Here is a 19363-nt window from a genome sequence, read left to right on the forward strand (position 1 = left end):
CTAAGATCATGCAAGCTGTGCTGTGCAGCCAAGAAGAAGAAAAGTATATTAAAAAAAAAACCAACCAAACACTCCTAGGGAGACAGGAGGCACAAGGAGGATTAACTTTAAGTAGGAAGTCCTGCTAATTCTATATTAGATATTAGGAGATTACTAAGGGAGGATGGGGATTTGGGGCTATAAGTTGAGAACAGTGGTTTCCAACCTTTCAGTGTCATCGGAATTGGGCATGGGGTTCAGCAGATTTTCTGATTCAGTATCTCTGGGATGAATTCCAAGATTCTACATTTCTAACATATTCCCAAGTGTTGCTGATTGCTGATCTGGAAAACACTAAAAGGACACAGCCCTAGAACACAAGTTTCTTGGCTGTTGTTTCCAGGATTGGCCACAAGAGGACAGCAATTCCCTAAACTTCACACCTGCCACCTGCACTGGCTAATTTTATCCTTTTGCCCCTTCCTGGGAGAGTGTTCAGTTGGCCTCCTGGTGCTCTGTGCACTGGGAGAGGACCTGAGAAGACATAATACAAGGGCCACGCTAAGAAATAACCAACGAAATACACAGTTCAAGTGAAAAAAGTTAAAAATTCTTGTGCTTCTGGTTCCATCGACTGCCTGCTTCTCCCCCTCCTCCCTCCATCTCCTGCACCAGGCCACAAGAACCTTTTAAGAGAACTTCATTTTTTCTATTTTAAAACTAAATTCAGCCATTTTTCTTGCAAATTCTCCATGAAAATCCAAAATAACCTGTCACTTGAGAGTTTCCTTTTTCAAGGCAGGGAGAGAGTTTGAGCATCTGGTCCATGTCACTGTACCCACTGTACCCATTTCTGTTTCTCTAAGCCTTGCTGACTCATTTGAAAAGACCTTGATGCTGGGAAAGATTGAGGGCAGGACGAGAAGGGGACGACAGAGGATAAGATGGTTGGATGGTATCACCGACCCGATGGACATGGGTTTGGGTGGGCTCCCGGAGTTGGTGATGGACAGGGAGGTCTGGCGTGCTGGGGTTCATGGGGTCGCAGAGTCGGATACAACTGCGCGACTGAACTGAAGCCTTGCAGACACATCTCCTGTTTCAGGTGGTCTGTTCCTCCTCTTTTATTCCATTTCCACCCCCACCCCCAAAATTACCTTTTAACTTTTGATTCCTCTGTCAACCCTTCCCCAAGCACACTGGTTCCATCTCCAATTCTGAATCACCATTATTCTATTTCTCCCATTCCTGCTCCCAGGCAGTACACCTAATGTTGAAAAATCATGAAATCCTACTATCTTGGCCCAGTACAAATTACTAGCAGTGACTCAACATTCACAGCTGGCTGGCAAACTTCCTAACTCCTCCTGACTCTCTGGCACCAAATCCTCTGAAAAAGTCAGCCCCATCCAAAGTGAGCACCGTTTCTTCTCTTCACCTGAAAATATCTGAGTTCACGTTATCTCCCTTCCTTTCTTAGAGGAGGGAGGGTATCTTCTCCTGCCCAAAGGAATTATCTAACAGCACTCCTGGCATCTCCTCTCCCTATCACCCTCCCACCCACCACTCTGCCCAGCAGCCAGAACAATTTTGTGAAAATTCACACTCCTGCATACACTCCGATGGCCTTCTAATGCTCCTAGAGCCGTATCCTAACTCCCTATCAAGGTGTATAAGGCCTCATGTGTCCTAGCCGCTGCTCAAGCTCTAAGCTCAAGCCATCTTCCAGGACCAGCTCTTTCTAGCTTCTGAGCCATTGCACTTTCTGGTCCCTTCCATGAAGGCTCTTTCTTATCCATCTAGTTGGTTCCTTGTCCACCTATAGGCCTTGTCTTTAGTGTGTTACTTCCTGAGAAGTCTTCCCTCATCACTCAAACTAAAGGCGACCCTACCTTCCACTCTAACACCATTTCCTGTGACAAACTCCAAAGGTGCTACTGGGCCCACTTCTGCTTCACCAAGACTTGCAGGCACAGCTCTCCTGTTCCAACTGACCTCTTCTTCCTTTCTTATTCCATTCCCACCCCCACCCCCCAAATAACCTTGTAACTTGACTTGTGTCAACCCTATCTTTGCATTTCTAACAAACTCTGAGTGCTGCTGCTGCTGCTGGTCTAGGACACGTAGAGAACCGTGGTCCTAGAGCAGCCGGTTCAAGCATCTGAGCTGCTGCGTCAGCACTGGCCTCACAAGGGCCGCTTCTCACGCACCCAGGCCTCCTCTGAGTTCTGCATGGCCGCAGCGCTCTAAGTGAAAGGCTTTCACCTTTCCCACTGTAGTGCTGACAGTCCGCCCTAACACACCTGTCCTGGCTCTCGTGCCCCCTGAGGACTCATCCTTCAGTCACCTCGTCCACATTGCCAAATGTGTGGTGTTCTAGATTCTAAATTGCCTTCAGCTCAGAAGAGAGAAAGATTACCCAGAATTTGATGATTTGGCAGGATCATGTAAGGGAAGACCCTTGAGAAATAGTAAGGATCTGTCCACATCCTACAGCCGAGGGAGAATGCCCAGGGTGCTGGGGTCAGAAAACAAGGGTCGCCATCGCAGGAACAGTCCTGTCCAGGCTGGGTGGCCAGGGGCAGCTCAGGGTCTGTTTCCTCATTGGAAAGGTGTGCAGAAGAATCAGGAATTTTTTAAACCATTCCTACAGTGCTCATTATGAACCACATCAGTGCCTGATTTGTAGGTGACAAAGACTGTCATGAATACAAACATTTAATTTTATTAATGAGATTTCATTTTTCAGGCTTTGGGTTAGCCATACACTGCACTGGGTTAGGCTCCCCTTTCTGGAGAAGCGCATTCTCTGTCCAGATTTAGCTGCATTACAACAGTATATATATTGAGGGAACAAACAAAACTTCTGCCTGTGGATGGAAGTTACTTTCAGCATCTGAAGTATTTGTAGTGAAATTAGCATCAAATACTTGAAATGCAAAATTCTGGTGTTCATCTTATAAATAAGATTCCTCTCTGTTTTACGTGTCATTTATACTAGTGAACTGAACAACTGAAGTGCAAAGTGTTAAGTTGTACATGAAATACATGTAACAAAACTTTTAAAAAAGCGCACTTTATAAATACTTATCTGAAATCTTAGTAACCTTGTGAGGTATGCACTTTTCATCTCCTTCATGTCACAAATGCGGAAACAGGTACCAAGAGGCTAAGTCCAAGGTCACTCCATTAGTCATGGACTTGAAGGCTGTTCTCATTGTTTTACAAAGGACCTTACTACGGAGACTACTTTAACATGTAACATCTTACCTGGCAAAAGGCCTTGATTTTTTTCCCTCAAATTCCAAGATCCTTTCTAATCTGGCTGGACACGTACCTGATGGTACTACCTCTGTGACTATCTTCATACCAAATCTTAATTTTCAGTATAAACCTTGTAACTGAGGTCCAGTACTATTTCTGGCCAGAACGTAACTTCCCAAAGTTAAGACATCCCACCTCAGGAAGCCTTGAGATCGTTCTTCACGTTCCCGAGAAGTGGATGCACCTGTTTTCCCTTCAATTTGCACACCTGGCTCTATCCACCTGCCCGTCCTTTCCACCCCTCTCTCACATCCTAATTCAGGATGTATCACTTCATCCCCACTAGGAAGTTTCTGGGGCCTGTCCTGTAAGTCTCTATAGTCCACCTCACTCCTCACTCACTGAAATGACCACCAACCAACCACATGCCACTTGGGTTTTACTTTCCAAACCCGTCTCTCCAATCTAACACTAATAAAGAAAAAGTCGCCACATCAGCCATGTTAACTCCCTAAACAGTTCTTTCTTCCTTAGATCCACCCTTTTTCCTACATTTAAAAAATGGCTCCCTGCTCATGGTTAACAGCCTTAATATTTCTCAAGGTCCTCCCTCAAGTGATCCTGCCACAAAACCAAGTTCTGGGTAACCTTTCTCTTCTATGAGCTCAAGGCCACTTAGAATCTACAACTCCACACATTTGGCAATTACCTGTATCAACGCTGTCCACTCACGTCTTCTAAGTCTTCTCTGTCTAGATTATGCACAAAAGCAGTCTGTGCCCTTCCCGTATACCCCACAGTGCACACAGTAACTCTGTGGGGATAGACACTCTGGTCCCTAACCCCAGGGTGGAGCTTGGATAGTGAGAAACCCGAGTGTCCTAGTCCTGGCTAGAAGGGAGGACTCCCTTTCCCTTGCACTCATTTGAAGGGCTGGGGGAAGGGAGAGGCTCCTCAAACAGCGAGCACTACCTAAAGTGAGGTAAGACTGCAAGTGGCACCCGGCTGCACCGGTGGGGAAGAGAGGCTGCCCCCCACTGCTAGAAAAGCGAACACAGCAAATCAAGATTCAGAAGAGTTCCAGCTTCCACAAATCTCCAAACAGCAACAAGGTGGCGGCAACTCCTTTCCTTTATTTCTTCCCCCTGTAAAGGGCGATTCGAGTTCAGCAGCATTCCTTTCCTGTCCCCAAGTCCCCCATCAGACCAGATACTGCAGGCACCAGATCCTGGGTGGCAGGAGCCGCAGCAGCTGTTGGTATCTATTAGGTCAGCACTGAATCCACCGGAGGAGGGCAGCACCACTCAAGACCAGGCGGCAGCTGCGCCCGAAGCTTGGGGCGGCCCAGAGGCAAGCTTCCCCGTGAGGACAGAGGCTCAGACAACTGGCTGCGTGAGCTGGCTGGATGGAACCCCATGATGACAAATGTCACCTCTGCCTGTACAGAGGGACTTCAAGGACAAGGCCCACTCAGTTATCTCAAGAGAAGCAGAACAGACGAGTCTTTCAGAGAAAAGGAAGCAATCAAATATCCTGGTCACATGAAGACCACACTCCGCCTTCACACGCCCGAGCAGCTGCCATGCCGGCTGTAGTCCAGAGCAAGCTTCCGAATGGAGAGGAGATGGGGGATGTCCGGGAAGGAAAGCTCACTCTCGGGGCCGGCTGACCATGACTTCTCCCAGGGCCTCCAACACCTCCCGCTTGTAGTCTTCGAAGTCACCGTCGATCTGGCTAACACTCTGCTCCTCCACCACCCACAGCTGGCAGTTGGTTTCTGTGATGAGTCGGGCATCGTGGCTGACGACGATCACAGCTTCGAGGCAAGACAGTGAGAATGGAGGACAGGCAAAAAGGAAGAGGGGAATCAAAACCTGCAAGAAGGGTGCCCGGCCCCAGAACACCTACAGTCCGATCCCCAAGCAGGGTAGGAGGAGGGCAAGCCCGAGCTGACTCACCACCCTTGTATTCGTTGATGGCCTCCCCTAGAGCGTCGATAGACTCGATGTCCAGGTTATTGGTGGGCTCGTCCTATGGAGAGGAGGCGTCCCGAAACTGAGTGTTAACGACCCCTACCTTTCCTGGTGCCGGCCCCACCCCGCAACCCCATTCACTCACCAAGATGAGGACGTCAGGCTCCCGACAGGCCAGCTCTGCAAACACAACTCGTGCCTTCTGCCCACCTAGACCAAAGGGGAAGAACCACTGCACCTTCCACCACCCAACATGTCTGCAGGGGAGCCCTGAACGCCCGTGTGTGCATGCAGGTGCGTGCGTGTGCACTGAGGTCCCCCAAGTCGCGGTTCCTCTTCCCTCCCGCCTCGAAGGAGAGGGTGCGGGAGGGCATTCTGAGGAGGGGGCGCCTGCCCGGGCCCGGTACCAGAGAGCTTGCAGATCTGGATGGTGTGGGCGTGGCTCTCCAGGCCGAAGCGGCCCAGGCACTTGCGCGCATCCTGGTAGGGCAGGTTGAAGCCCCGCTGCAGGTACTCGGTGGGCGTCTCCTCCATGCGCAGCTGCTCTGCATACTGCTGGTTGAAGAAGCCAATTTTCTGCCCAAGAGGAGAGGAAGGTGGTCAATGAAAGTCAGACTTCCTCTTGGCCTCTGACTACCTGATTCCCAAAGCCACTTACCAGCCGGTGGTTCTTCCTCATTTCACCCCGAGTCTGCAAGGAAAAAGCAAGGCGGGGTGGAGTAAGCGGGGGCGGAGAGGAGCCCCAGCTCCACCTCCCAACTCTGAAGGGAAATGAACACCAGAACGGGGCTGGGAACGAGCTAGCACAAGAAAGGTAACACAGGTGTGTCTCTAACAGGGCCACAGCAGGCCAGGAAATCAGGCAAGAGGAAAAGCGAGGAGGAAGTGGAGATTCAGAACCAGGAGCAGGCTGACCACGAGCAGAAAACCCTGTCCCCACCTTCCAGCCAGAATTTTTCAGGGTCCCACCTCAGACGGGCATGAGTCTGTGGGAGGGTCTAGGACACCTTCCTGAAGACCTACTCTGGGGGTGCGAGGCAATGTGCCTTCTCCACACTTGCCTGGAGGGCAGACAGATGGTTACAACCACCTGGCACTGCATATACCGCAAAAGTCCCCGAAGCGATTCTAGGGAATTCATCTTAAGGAAAAACTAAATTCATGAACAAGTACAGTAAGACTCTTTACTGTTGTCCTTCAGTGAAACACCAGAAACATTCTAAACAACAGACGTCAAGTAAATTATAATAGGTCCATGAGAAAAATGCATATAAGACTGCTACTGCTAAGTCACTTCAGTCATGTCTGACTCTGTGCGACCCCATAGACAGCAGCCCACCAGGCTCCTCCATCCCTGGGATTCTCCAGGCAAGAACAGTGGAGTGGGTTGCCACTTCCTTCTCCAATGCGTGAAAGTGAAAAGTGAAAGTGAAGCCGCTCAGTCGTGTCCGACCCTCAGTGACCCCATGGACTGCAGCCTTCTAGGCTCCTCTGTCCATAGGATTTTCCAGGCAAGAGTACTGGAGTGGGGTGCCACTACCTGACTACGAGCACAAAAAAATGCTTCATATACATTATCTGAAAAAAGCTAGCTACAAAACAATTCACAGGATAACCCACTTTTGTTAAGAAAAATAATTACATATATGCTTGTAAGAAAAAAAAAAGGAAAGCGATCCATTAAAATTAATACGGGTTATCTCTAGATTTTTCTCTGGCTTATGTAATTTTTTTTTCATCTGTCCCTTGCTTAGTTCCCCAATCAGGGATCTAACCGGGGCTCATGCCGGTAAAAGCCCTGAGTCCTAACTACTGGACTGCCAGGAATTCCCTGGTTCACATAATTTCTAACGATTCTACAATGGGCATATATTTCTTACATAACCAGAACACACAAGCAGGATGGGGGAGGCACGCCCTTCACCTGGGCCCACTTCTCCAGGTCTGTCTCCAGGTCTGACTGATCTAAACTGTCCTCCTCTACAGCACCTCTTAAGGAAAAGAACCATCCATGACAAGTTCTGTATTTAACTCTCCACAGCAGAGAGGGCTCCCCAGGAGCGTCCAGGGAACAGCCGTGTGCTCATGCCTCCGCTCGCCCGTCACCACAGCCCTCCGACTCCTGGACTCACCGGCGTCAGCTTGCCTGTCAGCAGCAGCAGCAGGGTGCTCTTCCCCACGCCGTTAGGGCCCACGATGCAAACTGCCCGAGGGAAGAGAGAGGTCAGAGGTGAGGTCCCCAGAAACTCCCTGGGGCTCCTGCTCCACGGCCTGAGTCCCACCCCGAACCCTGCACTGAGCCTCCCCTCAACTCACTCCTTGAGTCCATGTCGATGCCAAAATCCAGATTCTTAAAGAGTGGTTTCTGCCCCTCATAGCCAAAGGTCACACCTGAGAAGGCAAGAAAAGCAGCACTTTATTTTCTCTTCAGAGTCCCCCTAGAGCCCTGGAGGGGCGGGCGGGCAGGCAGGGCCGCGGCCGCTCACCGTGTAGGCCCAGCACTGGAGGGCTGAGCGGTGGTGGGTCCGGGAACGTGAAGCGCACGGTGTACTCCTTGGGGCGCTTCAGCAGCTCGGGGGCCTCCTGTGACTCCTCATCCTGGTTTTTCCGCCGGCACTTCTGCTGCTTTCGAGTCAAGGCTTCCTTAGTTTGCTTCTCCTGAAGAGGACGGGGAAAGGGAGACATCCAAGCCTTGGACAGGAGGCCCTGAGTGGCAGGCAGGGTCCAAGGCCTCCTCCTTCTCCCGAGAAGATCCCTGCCCAGGAAGACCCAGTGCTCACCGCCTGCTTGGTGGACTTGCCGCCCGCCTTTAGCTCCTTCAGCTTTTTCTCCTGCTTCTCATATTGCTTCAGCAGTTCCTTTTGCTTTTGCTGGTACATCTTCTTGAAGGTCACTGAGGCAAGGGGATGGGGGGTCATCAATGCTTGTCCCTGTCCCCAGGAGGATGGGGGATGGTGGGGGTAGGGGTCATTTCCAGAATTCTCTAATACTCAGAATTATCACCACGTCCCTATGTCCCTCCCTCCCAGGCCTTTCTCCAGGAGCCATCCCTTTCCTCGCCCTCAACGTCCCACGTACTATAATTGCCCCTGTAGTAGTGAAGCCGCTGGGCGTCGAGATGGATGATGTCAGTACAGACGTCATCCAGGAAGCCTTGGTCATGGGAGACGATGAGCAGCGTCTTCCGCCAGCCCTGGAGGTAGCTGGGTTTTAAAGAGTGTGGAAATGTCACAATCTCCAGGTTAGAGTGCAGACAGGGGCAGGAATCGAAAGAGAGAGACTGGGGTGAGAGCTGTCAGGGGCAGAGTGGAGACCAGCGATACAAACCTATAATCCAGGGCCACTCACTTGTTGAGCCAGATGACAGCGTTGAGGTCCAGGTGGTTGGTGGGCTCGTCCAACATCAGCAGCGTGGGTTCCATGAACAACGCCCTAGAGGGTGGGCGGCAGAAGGCAGGGTCAGTGGGAGGAAGACCCTTGCTCAGACAACCCACAGAAGCCTCTGCTAAGTGGAGCCTGAGAGCATAAACACTCCTTCCCAATCTCTCCTAAGAGTTCCTGAGACAGATGAGAACACACCCCCAGACAGGGAGAGAAGCCCCCGAATCTGACAAGTCAGACAGTATGGGAGGGAGAAGACAGCCTGGGAAGAACAGGAAGGGTGGGCGGAGGCCAGAAGGGCAGGGGCTGGGAGCCCACCTGGCCAAGGAGACACGCATGCGCCAGCCCCCCGAGAACTTCTGTGTGGGTCGATTCTGCATTTCAGGGTCAAAGCCCAGGCCGGCCAGGATCCGGCGGGCTTTGGCCTCTGCAGCGGCCGCCCCAGTGGCCCGCAATTCCTCGTACACCTGGGAGGAGGGAGAAGAGGACACATGTTGGGGGGTCCCGGGAGCCCCCCATTTTAGCTCGTGTCCCCTGCGCCATCTCCTCTACCTTCTCGAGCCTCTCAGCAGCCGCATCGTCGCCCTGCTCCAGCTGTCCCTGAAGCCGCCGTTCCTCTTCCAGCAGCATCAACCGCTTGGTGTCCGCTCGAAGGACAGCCTGCACGGCTGGCGTCTCGTCAGCTACCACCTCTGGGGGCCGGGGAGCAGTCAGGGTGCACCCAGGGGCCAAGGCTCCTGCCCCTTCTTCCCAGCAGCTCCGTTTCTGGACTGCCTGACCCTGCCCAGCTCTCAGCACTTGTTCCAGCCTCTCACCGCACCCTGCCTACTTCTGTGGCACCCATTTTCCAGTCCCCAGTCTCCCCACAAAACCCTTCCAACTCACAGCCACAGGCTCTTCTGTTCTTGGCTGGCTCACAGACCCCAGTGGTAGCCCCTCGCAAGCCCCTGAGTTTCCCCTACCCCACCAGCCCCTCTGCCACCAGCGGCCTCACCCTGCTCGCACAGCAGCACGTCGATGTTGGGAGGGATGCTCAGGGCTCGGTTGGCGATGTGCTTGAGCAGAGTGGTCTTGCCCTTGCTGAGGAATGAGAGCTTTGAGGACCAGGCCGCCTCCGAGAACAAGTCTCTTCTCCCTCCGGCCCCTCCCCTCTCACAGCTCCAGCCCCTCCTCTCCTCACCCATTGGGTCCCACCAGCCCGTAGCGGCGGCCAGCGACGATGTACAGGTCTGCGTTAACAAACAGCTCCTTGCCATGGGCCGAGATGCTGAACTTCTCCAGCTGCGACGGTCAGGAAAGAGTGAGCATGTGAGAACGCCCTTCCGTATGTCTAGCAGCTGCAACTTTTTCTCTGCAGGGAAGCCCCCTCCCCATCCACTGCCTCTAATCGGAGTCCACACCCTAAGCGTGGCCAGCCTGTCCCACCCTGCTTCCCTCCAAAGCTGGACTCCTATGCTGGTTCTTCTATCTTCTTGTTCAAGTTTGCAGAACTCAAGATGTGGAGAACGCCTCCCAGGTTTCTTCCCAGCAGACCTCCCCCTCACACCCACTTTCTCAGTCACCATGGCCTCTCAGGGGAAGGGGAGAAGTGGCAGGTCCCTGGCTGAGCTGGTAGGAGGGGCCCCCTCGGACCTTACCTTGATGTCAGAGGCATTTTCTAGCATGGCCTGGCGGGAAGACACCTCTGCTTGCGACACAGAGAAGTCATTTTCAGCAGCATTGGCTGCTTTTAACGAAGCCACCTGACGCTCATACTCCATCTGAGAAGGAAGGAAAGATCACATTTGAGGCCACTGCCTGCCACTTTCCAGTTGCCACAATACAGACCCGTGTCACCAGGCACCATGACACTGTGCTCACAGAACACAGCTGTTTCCTTACTGCAGCTGTTGTACTCAACCCAGCACCCAAAGCTCTCCCTTCACACGTCCCCTACTTGAAGCATTAAAATAAAAACTTCTTCCACCTTTGACCACTAAGAACCCAAGGTCTTACTTGTTTCTTGAGTTTCTTCTTCTCCTTCTTGCTAAGATGAGCATAGGGGTCATCGGCCTTGGACTCCCCTTCTTCCTCCTCCTCTTCTCCTTCCTCTGAGCCCTGTGAGAACCAGGCAATGGTAAAAACAAGGGAGCCCTTTGAGAACTTCATGTCATCCACTCCCAGCTCCACAGTCAGCTCTGTCTCTCTCCAAGAATCCTGAAATATCTTGGCAGTGCTCACATTCTCACACCCACTCTGGTTTCCTTGTAGCCCTGTATCCATCTGTGCCACCAGGAAGGTACCTATGTACGCATATATGAACTGTAAAGACGTATATGTACCTATACCTATGCAACTGTCAATACAATGTAACTAAAGGCAGAACAAAAGGAACAGATTCTCTTCCTCAGCATCAAACGAGTCTCTCTGCAGGTAAACATGCAAAGCAGAGGTCCAGAAGCCCTGTGCAGACCCACTGAGGAATCCAACAGGATGAGAACTAGCAGGTGCTGATGGTACAGGGGAGCTCAGAGGTCACTCGGTGACACAGATGAGAAGAGTGAGGCCTGAAGAGGTGGCAAGACGTACTCAAGATCACACAGGGAGTGGCAGAGCCAGAACCGGGGCTGAGGGTGCCGGCCATGTCCCTTGCTCTTCTGGATCAAGAGGTGCAAATTAGGGCCCTTGAACAAAAAATGGCTTTTACATTTTCAGTCTTTCCAAAAACAGAAAAGAAAAATACGTATCAGAGATTGTATGCGGTCTGCAAGTCCAGAGTATTTACCAGAAGGTCCTTTACAGAAGTTTGCCAGCCTCTGCCCTGGGGAGTAAGAGCGCCCCAGGTTGCAGCTCACGTCCTGCCCCTGGCCCAAGGGCCACCAGGCCTGGGCCCCTCAGCCCACCTCCCCACAACACCGAAACACACACCTGCTCAGCCTTCTTGGCCTTCTCCTTCCCTTGCTTGGGCGGTTCCTTTTCTTTTGTTACTTCCTCTTCATCCTCCTCCTCTTCACTCTCCAGAGCAGCAAATTTATTTTGAGGCTACAGGGAAAAGCCAGCAGGTCGGATGCAATTGCTCTGATTCTTCAGACCAGCCCACCTCCCGCCAATGTTCCCTCACCTTGGCCTTCCCCTTTGACTTCTCCTCCTTTGTCTTTTTGCCCTTCAACCCTGGCTGTTGTTCCTGAGATACAGCCTGGAGAAGACACACAGACACACAAATTAATTTGCTATAACATAGACGGAGGAGCCTGGTGGGCTGCAGTCCATGGGGTCGCTAAGATGACTGAGCGACATCACTTTCACTTTTTACTTTCATGTAGCAGAGAAGGAAATGGCAACCCACTCCGTGTTCTTGCCTGCAGAATCCCAGGGATGGGGGAGCGCAATGGACTGCCGTCTATGGGGTCGCACAGAGTCGGACACGACTGAAGCGACTTAGCAGCAGCAGCAGCTTGACAAGAATTTCTAGTAGTCCAGGAGTAGCAGTTAACTATACTAAGTCTGCCAGGGAGAAAATGAGACCCGGAAAAACCCTGGCCTCCAGCGGGAGACAGACAGTGAAGAGACGAACAGTGAACAGCGAAGCTAAGGGACTGTGAGTTAGGTAAATGAATTATGTGGATGGGATGGCCCTAACACTGGAGGGCTTCCTCCAGAGGGCAAATCTTGAGAAGAGATACTGGTCGTGGGCTTGGAGAAGACGTTCTAGGAAGAAGAGAAGGCATAAAGAATAAAGGCTTCAGCACACAGTCAGGCTGGATTCAAACATCTGATGAGGCTGATCGGCATACAAGGCAAGTCCCAAGTAATCCTGCAGAAGGGTCCTGGTGGAAGGGCAAAGACTTGAAGGTGTTTGGTTTAGATTTTCAGTTTGAAAGCAACAGAATCGCTGTAAATTTCCGAGCGATAAAGAGTACTTTTAAAAAAGCTGATTTTGACAGGATAAGCTGACAGTATAAGCAGACTGGCCTGGCCTAGAAGAGCTAGTTGAAAAGCAGGAAAAGAAGCCAGGGAATCATCACACTGTAGCCAGAGGTGCCACATGGGGTGGGAGGGACCGGCAGAGCCAGCACTATCACCTTATTGATCCGATTCTTCTCTGGCTTGGCCGGCTTAGGAGCATGTTTTTCTTCCTCCTCCTCATCTTCACTCTGATCCTGAATCAGGGCTGCAAAAACATTACCACCCTGGAGAATGAAAGCATAGAAGTCAGTAGGATGGTCAAGGCTGCACCCCTGGGGTCTCTGTTTACCACCCAGACAGATGGCTTACCTTGGTTTTCTTCCCTCCTCGGGGTACTGGGGCAGGCACTGAAATGACAAGGGGAGAAGGTGAGCTGGGAAAGAGAACGACCATGTCCGCTCCTCAATCTACTCTAACTCCAGATCAAGGAATGAGGCACCTGACTCTTCCTGACTCAAGGGTTCCAGGTACCCATCTCCCCTCAGTGCATTTACCCTCATCCTCCTCATCGCTGGCTGGTACTGAGAGCTTCTTAAGACGCTCCATGAGCTCCTTCTCCTCTCCGTCATCATCCACATCCTTTTTCCGCCTCCCTTTACGGGTGTCTCGCTTCTTTTTTTGCTGCTGAAAGCCAAACAGGGTGAGAGAATGAAGCCTGGGCCGCTGCTGTATCTCTGCCCCAGAGAACGCTCCCCACCAGCCGAGTGAACCAGCGCGGGCTGCAGAGGGGCTGGCAGACTGAAGATGCCCCCATGGAGTGGTGGGTCTGCTGACATCCGTACCTGCTGCTGCTGCTGCTGCTGCTGCTGCTGCTGCTCCTTTAGCACTTTCTCTTCTTCCCCAGCCTGTCTGTCTTCTACTGCCAGCTCCTCGAAGAACTAAAACAGGAGTTAAGATCCAGGTAAACACGGCTCAGAGACCAATCAAGTCCTTGACCACCACCCATGTACCTAGGGACCCGCCAGGCACGCCATCCCACCTTGCTCCCTCTCCCGACAAGACCTCTTCCCCTCCCTCCTGGCCCCACCAACTTCACAGGGCCACATTCTGCTGGGAAACACCCACAGCCCCCTCTCCTCACCCGTCATTGCCTCACCGTCTTTTTGGTCTTCTTGTCCTTCTTCCCTTTCTTCACCACTTTGTCTAGAAGGGTTAAGCAGACATTGTGAATGATGATTTGCAAATTCCAAAGTCACCCTGATCTCACCTGCCAACCCTTAGTGGACTCTACCCTTCCTTGTCACTGTTTTTCTAGCTCCCTCCCTGGACACTGTCCCACGAGACAGACAACGGTGGCTAGTCTAGTGGGAGGCAGAAAAGGAGAATCCACAAGGTGATGGTGCCAAAGGTGGGAAGTAAGACAGTTTTCAGAGATGATGCCAATGTTTTTAGCTGGCAAGATTAGCTGAGCTAGAGGTACTATGAATAACTCAGGACATACTGGGAGAGAAAGACCTTTCCCCACCCCAGTCACCCACAGGGGAGAAAAGTAGGATAAAGTATTATATGTCATTTTTGGAACCTGCAGGCCACGGAAACAAAGCCGTCTGCTAAGTCAACAAACACCTGGGTCTATGCCACAGCTGCTCCGCTTGCAATTCCAGCACAAACCGGGCTGTGTTAGGCTTCACTGGGCATCAATCCTTCATCCCAGAGTGACCTGAGACACTGCTTAGCTCGTGTTCTCAGGGAGCAAAGTGGGAAGTCAAGAAAAGTTCACTGACAAATTCCCAGCCTCTCCTTTTTGTCTATCTCCGTTTCCCTGAAGACAGAGGGTTACGTCTAACTCCTTCCCGACATAAGACGGGGAGGCAGCCAGCAGCCTCGTGATTTCTCTCCACTCCTAGGCCTATCCACCATCACATTCACCCCCAACCATCCTACCGCCTACTGCTATTCAATTCTATCCAAAGGCACTCCTGCAGTCATTTAAGTTTCCCCCATCCCAAAACCAAAACAAAGCCTTCTGCTATCCACCACATTAAGTATTCTCAGACCAGGATGCCACCGAGTCCACAATAATCATTTATCAGATGCTGAGCATCTACAGTGTCAAAAAGTGGATAAAATGAAGGTCAAGCCCTATAATTTAGGGCCTCACAAATGAGAAGGGCGTATCCTATTTCTTCTGCTCTTTCCCTACCCATACCCACGTGGACACTGGCTTCTCCCTGCTTCTTGGTAACTCCCAGGCATGCTTATGTCTGTCTTTGCTTAATTGGTGACCTCCACCCTGAACACACTGCAAAATCTGATCCCTGTATTGGGTGACTAGTGTGATGGAACTGAAAAGATGTGGAGACATTATGAAAGACTTTCTATATATGCTATTCTGAGGAGTCTAATCCTAAAGGCACTAAGAGGGAGGACCCATTGTAGTTCACAAGCCGGAATGATGCGATCGGCTCACTCTGACGACACTCAGAAGTGACTCAGACACTAATTTCTCTCCATGGACTAATACAACCATGCCTCCTGACCATTGGTTCAAGTGTGAGAAGTATTATCACCCTGGAGCAGGAAAAGGCTAAGTGTGGCTAAAGCTACCCTGTATCCTCCATGTCTTCCCCCCACCACAACGGCTCCTCCCTTTTGTAAGGACACCATTGAAGGGCTCTTCATTTCAAAGCCAAGTGAACCACTTTCTGAAATCTTACACTCCCCCCACCCAATTATTGCTTCTATTCTTGTCTTCACTGAGTCTCAAAAGTGCAGTCCACACTAGCCCCCTCCTCGTCTCCCATTCCTTTTTGAATATACCACAACCTGATTTGGGCGTTACCTTCTAATGAACACTACTTTTGTCAAAGCTGCCACCATCCTCTTAGTTGTTCAATTCAAAAAGGAATTGTTGTTGTGGGGGGTTTTTTGGTAGTCCTTATTTTGCTTGACTACTCAGCAACATCCCGTGCGACTTCCCTCATCATTTTCACTCTTCTCTCCTGTTGTTACTTAGCGTCAGGGATTCTGATGGTCTGCCTCTAGTTTCTCTGGCGGCTCACCTTTCTCAGTCTCATATCCTCAGCCTCCTATATGCCTTCCCTTAATTGCTGAAGTTCTCTTGGGTTCCCATCTTAGACCTCTTTTCATTTCAATCCACAGACACTCTCTAGGGGACTCCCCGGATCCAACAGCTCAACTACACCTGTGTCTTCACTCCCAGTCTACTGCTCTCTCCACGGCCACTGAACAAACTCTCTCCTTGCCGTCTCAGAAATCTTCAATTTAGCATTCAATAGCTGACCTTACCTCTTCCTGCTCCCCAACCCATAGCCTATTACAGCTTTCAATGAAGAGCCTAGTACCCACGGAATTATTCCAAGTGAGTGTCTGCCTTAATTCTTCTCCCCTTAGTTGGTTCCCAGCTCTAGTCAATGCCCTGGCTTCCTCTCTTATCACTTCTCACAGGGATCTTTACCAGGGCCTCCTAAATGATCTCCCTGACTCCAATCATTTCTATGCACTTCAATGGGTCTTCTTTCTTAACGTCTTTAGGATTAAATTCCTTGGAACAGTGTATAAAGCCTTTCAGTATCTTGTCTTGCACACCTTTTCAATACCATCACATGAGTCAATACAATATTGAGAACCAGCCAGGCTCAACTACATCTCTATCTTTGCATTAACTGTACCCTCTGCTTGCTTAGAACCTTCTTCCCTTTGCTAACTCATAATGATCCTTGGAGAATGAACTCAGTTATCACATATTCCTGGGAGGCTTTGCTGACACTCCCGTCCTATCTGCCTATATGTTGCCCCTGTCTTCTCTAGTCCCACAGCATTCTCAAGCACATTCCCTGACTAAACCTCTGTCCCCTATACTAGACTTGCCCCTTCTCCATAGGCAAGTCTTTTCATCCCTACATCTCCAGTTCTGTAAAATTAGTCACTGTTTACCCACTATAATTATTTCCACCCATCTTATCTCCCTCTTGAAATACCTTCAAGTCTGGGAGAAGGTCTTCATATTTTTTTGTCCCTTCTCCAAAGCACAATGTATAATTAAACACAAGTGGCTCAACAAACATTAGCTGTTTTTAAGTAAAACATAATCCTCCATTCCAATACCCAGTATCTACCTTCTTGCTCCACTTGAGTCAAAAAGGTGTCTTATGAAAGCTGTCTTAGGCACGACTCCATGAAGGAATCAGCCTCTCTTGAGAAGCAGATGGGACTCCAGGTCAGTGCGAGTTGCGCTGGTACGGAATAGGTCGAGGCATAGCTTATATATTCCTGCCGGTTGTGGAATACGGTGTTACCGAGATATCCAGAAGAGAAGAAAATAGGGCTTTTCTCATTTTCCCCATCTCTTCTTCCTACGAAATGCTCTTCCTGAAATCTTTTACGTTTCTTTTTTTTTTTTTAACGAGGACCCTCTTTAAAGTCATTACTGAATCTGTTATAATATCGCTTCTATGTGTTGTTTTTTGACCAGGAGGCTTGTGGAAATCCTAGCTTCTTCACCAGCGATCCCGCACCTCCTGGATCGGCAGGTCAATTCTTAACCAATGAATCACCAGGGAAGTCCCCCATACGCTCTTCTCCGTCTCTTGCCCGGTGTTACTGAAGCTCGTGCCTGACAGCCCGACACCTTTTCTTTTCGCCGGCATCCCAAAAGCACTCCTGCCAGGGCAAACTCTTCCCGGCCCCACTGCACGCATGCGCAGTAGCCCCCCGAACGGCCGGGTGAGTCTCGCGCCCGCCACCCTCTCCTGGGACCCGGCGCACATTTCTCTCTCTTCTCTTTTCTATCTTCTTTCTCCTCTGCCTGCCAGACTTACCTGTGGGGCCCGTGGTCTCTCCGTCTCCGATCCACTCGGGCTCCGGCGGCTGCTGCTTGGGCCCCTTCGGCATCTCGGTGGCAGTTACGGTAACTCTGGCTTCGCCGGGTGCTATTTCCGCTTCCGGTAGCGTGGGGCCCGGAACCACACTTGCTCTCTACGTCTGGGCTGTCGACTCCGCCCCTGGACGGCCCACGTGCGCGCCGCGCCGTCCTGTAGTGGGCGTGCCTGCGACCTGGTGGGAGCGTGGCCTGCAATGACAGGGCGTGGCCGGTGCCCGCCCACTCGGGTCGCGACAGCAGGTTTAAGACAGTCGAGGAACCCCAATGACTCTACGACGCCGCGTGACTAAGTGACAGAACATAATTATTTCCGACTAGTATGAAAGAGTGAAGTCTTTTTTTTTTTTAAATAAAAGTGAAGTTGCTCAGTCGTGTGCAACTCTTGAGATTCCATGGATTGTAGCTTACTAGGCTCCTCCATCCATGGAATTTTCCAGGCAAGAGTACCGGAGTGGGTTGCCATTTCCTTCTCCATGAAGTCTTTAAAAACAAAAACAAAACTGAACGCTACCTTGTTACCCGTCCTTTCTGATTAGTCAGGAGCAGAAAAGCAAAGTCCACTAACTCAGGAAGAGGCTTTGTCGGTCTAGTGTTGAGATGTGTCACAAAATCCCGAGGTGTAGAGATGTAAACGAGGAACTGTAGCCTAACAAACAGGAATCACAGTGCAGTGGGGCTTGGGTTCACTTTTTTTTTTTTCTTTTGGTAACAGCTTTTCCGAGGTGTAAGTGACTTAAGGTAAACTTTATATATTAATACAATAGATAACCAGTAAACTGCAAAGTGAATGCTATAAGTTTTGACATGTTCAGTTCAGTTCAGTCACTCAATCGTGTCCAACTCTTTGAGACCTCACAAACTGCAGCACTCAAGGCCTCCCTGTCCATCACCAACTCCCAGAGTCCCCCCAAACCCATGTCCGTCGAGTCGGTGATGCCATCCAACCATCTCATCCTCTGTCGTCCCCTTCTCCTCATGCCCTCAATCTTTCCCAGCATCAGGGTCTTTTCCAGTGAGTCAGCTCTTCGCATGAGGTGGCCAAAGTACTGGAGTTTCAGCTTCAACATCAGTCCTTCCAATGAATACCCAGGACTGATCTCCTTTAGGATGGACTGGTTGGATCTCCTTGCAATCCAAGGGACTCCCAAGAGTCTTCTCCAACACCACAGTTCAAAAGCATCAACTCTTCAGCACTCAGCTTTCTTTATAGTCCAGCTCTCACATCCATACGTGACCACTGGAAAAACCATAGCCTTGACTAGACGGACCTTTGTTGGCAAAGTAATGTCTCTGCTTTTTAATGTGCTGTCTAGGTTGGTCATAACTTTCCTTCCAAGGAGCAAGCGTCTTTTAATTTCATGGCTGCAGTCAACATCTGCAGTGATTTTGGAGCCCAGAAAAATAAAGTCAGCCACCGTTTCCCCCATCTATTTCCCATGAAGTGATGGGACCGTATGCCATGATCTTAAATCACCACCAAAATCAATATTTGGGACACTTCCAATTCTAATAGATGTGGGACCAAAGTGCTCCCATAGCTCTGCCAGCTCCCTTCTCTCCTTAAACTGCTAGTCTTGTTTTTGTCCTCACCATTCCCTGGCAAGATCACCGCTCTTGCCAAGGTCAATGGATTGGGGCCTGTTCTCTGTCTTTATCCTACTCCCTTCTCAGCAGCACTTGATACAGATGGTCACTCCCTTCTCCTTTTCCTTTCTTCAGAGGCACTGCTCTTTTCAAGTTTCCTTTCCTGGCTACTCCCTTTTTCCTTTTCCTGGCTTCTCCTCCTGAAGTGTAAATATTGAAGTGCCTCCAGGCTCAGCTGTCTTTTGTCTAGACTTATTACACATCCCTGTGACGGGAAGATCCCCTCGAGGAGGACAACAGCAACCCTCCCCAGTATTCATGCCTGAAAAATGCCATGGACAGAAGCACCTGGCAAGCTACAGTCCAAAGGGTCTCAAAGAGTTGGATACAACTG

General features: G+C 50.6%; 1 protein-coding gene across 3 annotated transcripts; it reads right to left on the reverse strand.

Moving 5' to 3' along the window:
• Nucleotides 1–4372: 4372 nt before the first annotated feature.
• Nucleotides 4373–17423, reverse strand: ABCF1 (ATP binding cassette subfamily F member 1). 3 transcript variants are annotated; one of them, XM_068994104.1, is made up of 25 exons: nucleotides 17324–17423; nucleotides 13639–13685; nucleotides 13325–13420; nucleotides 13037–13163; nucleotides 12852–12889; nucleotides 12659–12766; nucleotides 11698–11772; nucleotides 11505–11618; nucleotides 10593–10694; nucleotides 10235–10357; nucleotides 9778–9878; nucleotides 9592–9677; nucleotides 9150–9289; nucleotides 8916–9064; nucleotides 8565–8648; nucleotides 8295–8419; nucleotides 7997–8109; nucleotides 7703–7874; nucleotides 7533–7607; nucleotides 7349–7419; nucleotides 5875–5907; nucleotides 5624–5792; nucleotides 5362–5426; nucleotides 5202–5274; nucleotides 4373–5059 (listed from the first exon to the last, which is right to left on the reverse strand). In XM_068994104.1, exons 1-25 carry the CDS (start codon nucleotides 17394–17396, stop codon nucleotides 4893–4895), a joined length of 2526 nt encoding a protein of 841 aa, XP_068850205.1. In that variant the 5' UTR covers nucleotides 17397–17423; the 3' UTR covers nucleotides 4373–4892. The 3 variants fall into 3 exon arrangements, with proteins under 3 accessions (XP_068850205.1, XP_068850204.1, XP_068850206.1); XM_068994103.1 differs by having other exon boundaries at nucleotides 13037–13166; XM_068994105.1 differs by lacking the exon at nucleotides 10593–10694.
• Nucleotides 17424–19363: the final 1940 nt, after the last annotated feature.

Source organism: Capricornis sumatraensis, chromosome 22 (assembly GCF_032405125.1).
Source record: "Capricornis sumatraensis isolate serow.1 chromosome 22, serow.2, whole genome shotgun sequence".
NCBI lineage: Eukaryota > Metazoa > Chordata > Mammalia > Artiodactyla > Bovidae > Capricornis > Capricornis sumatraensis.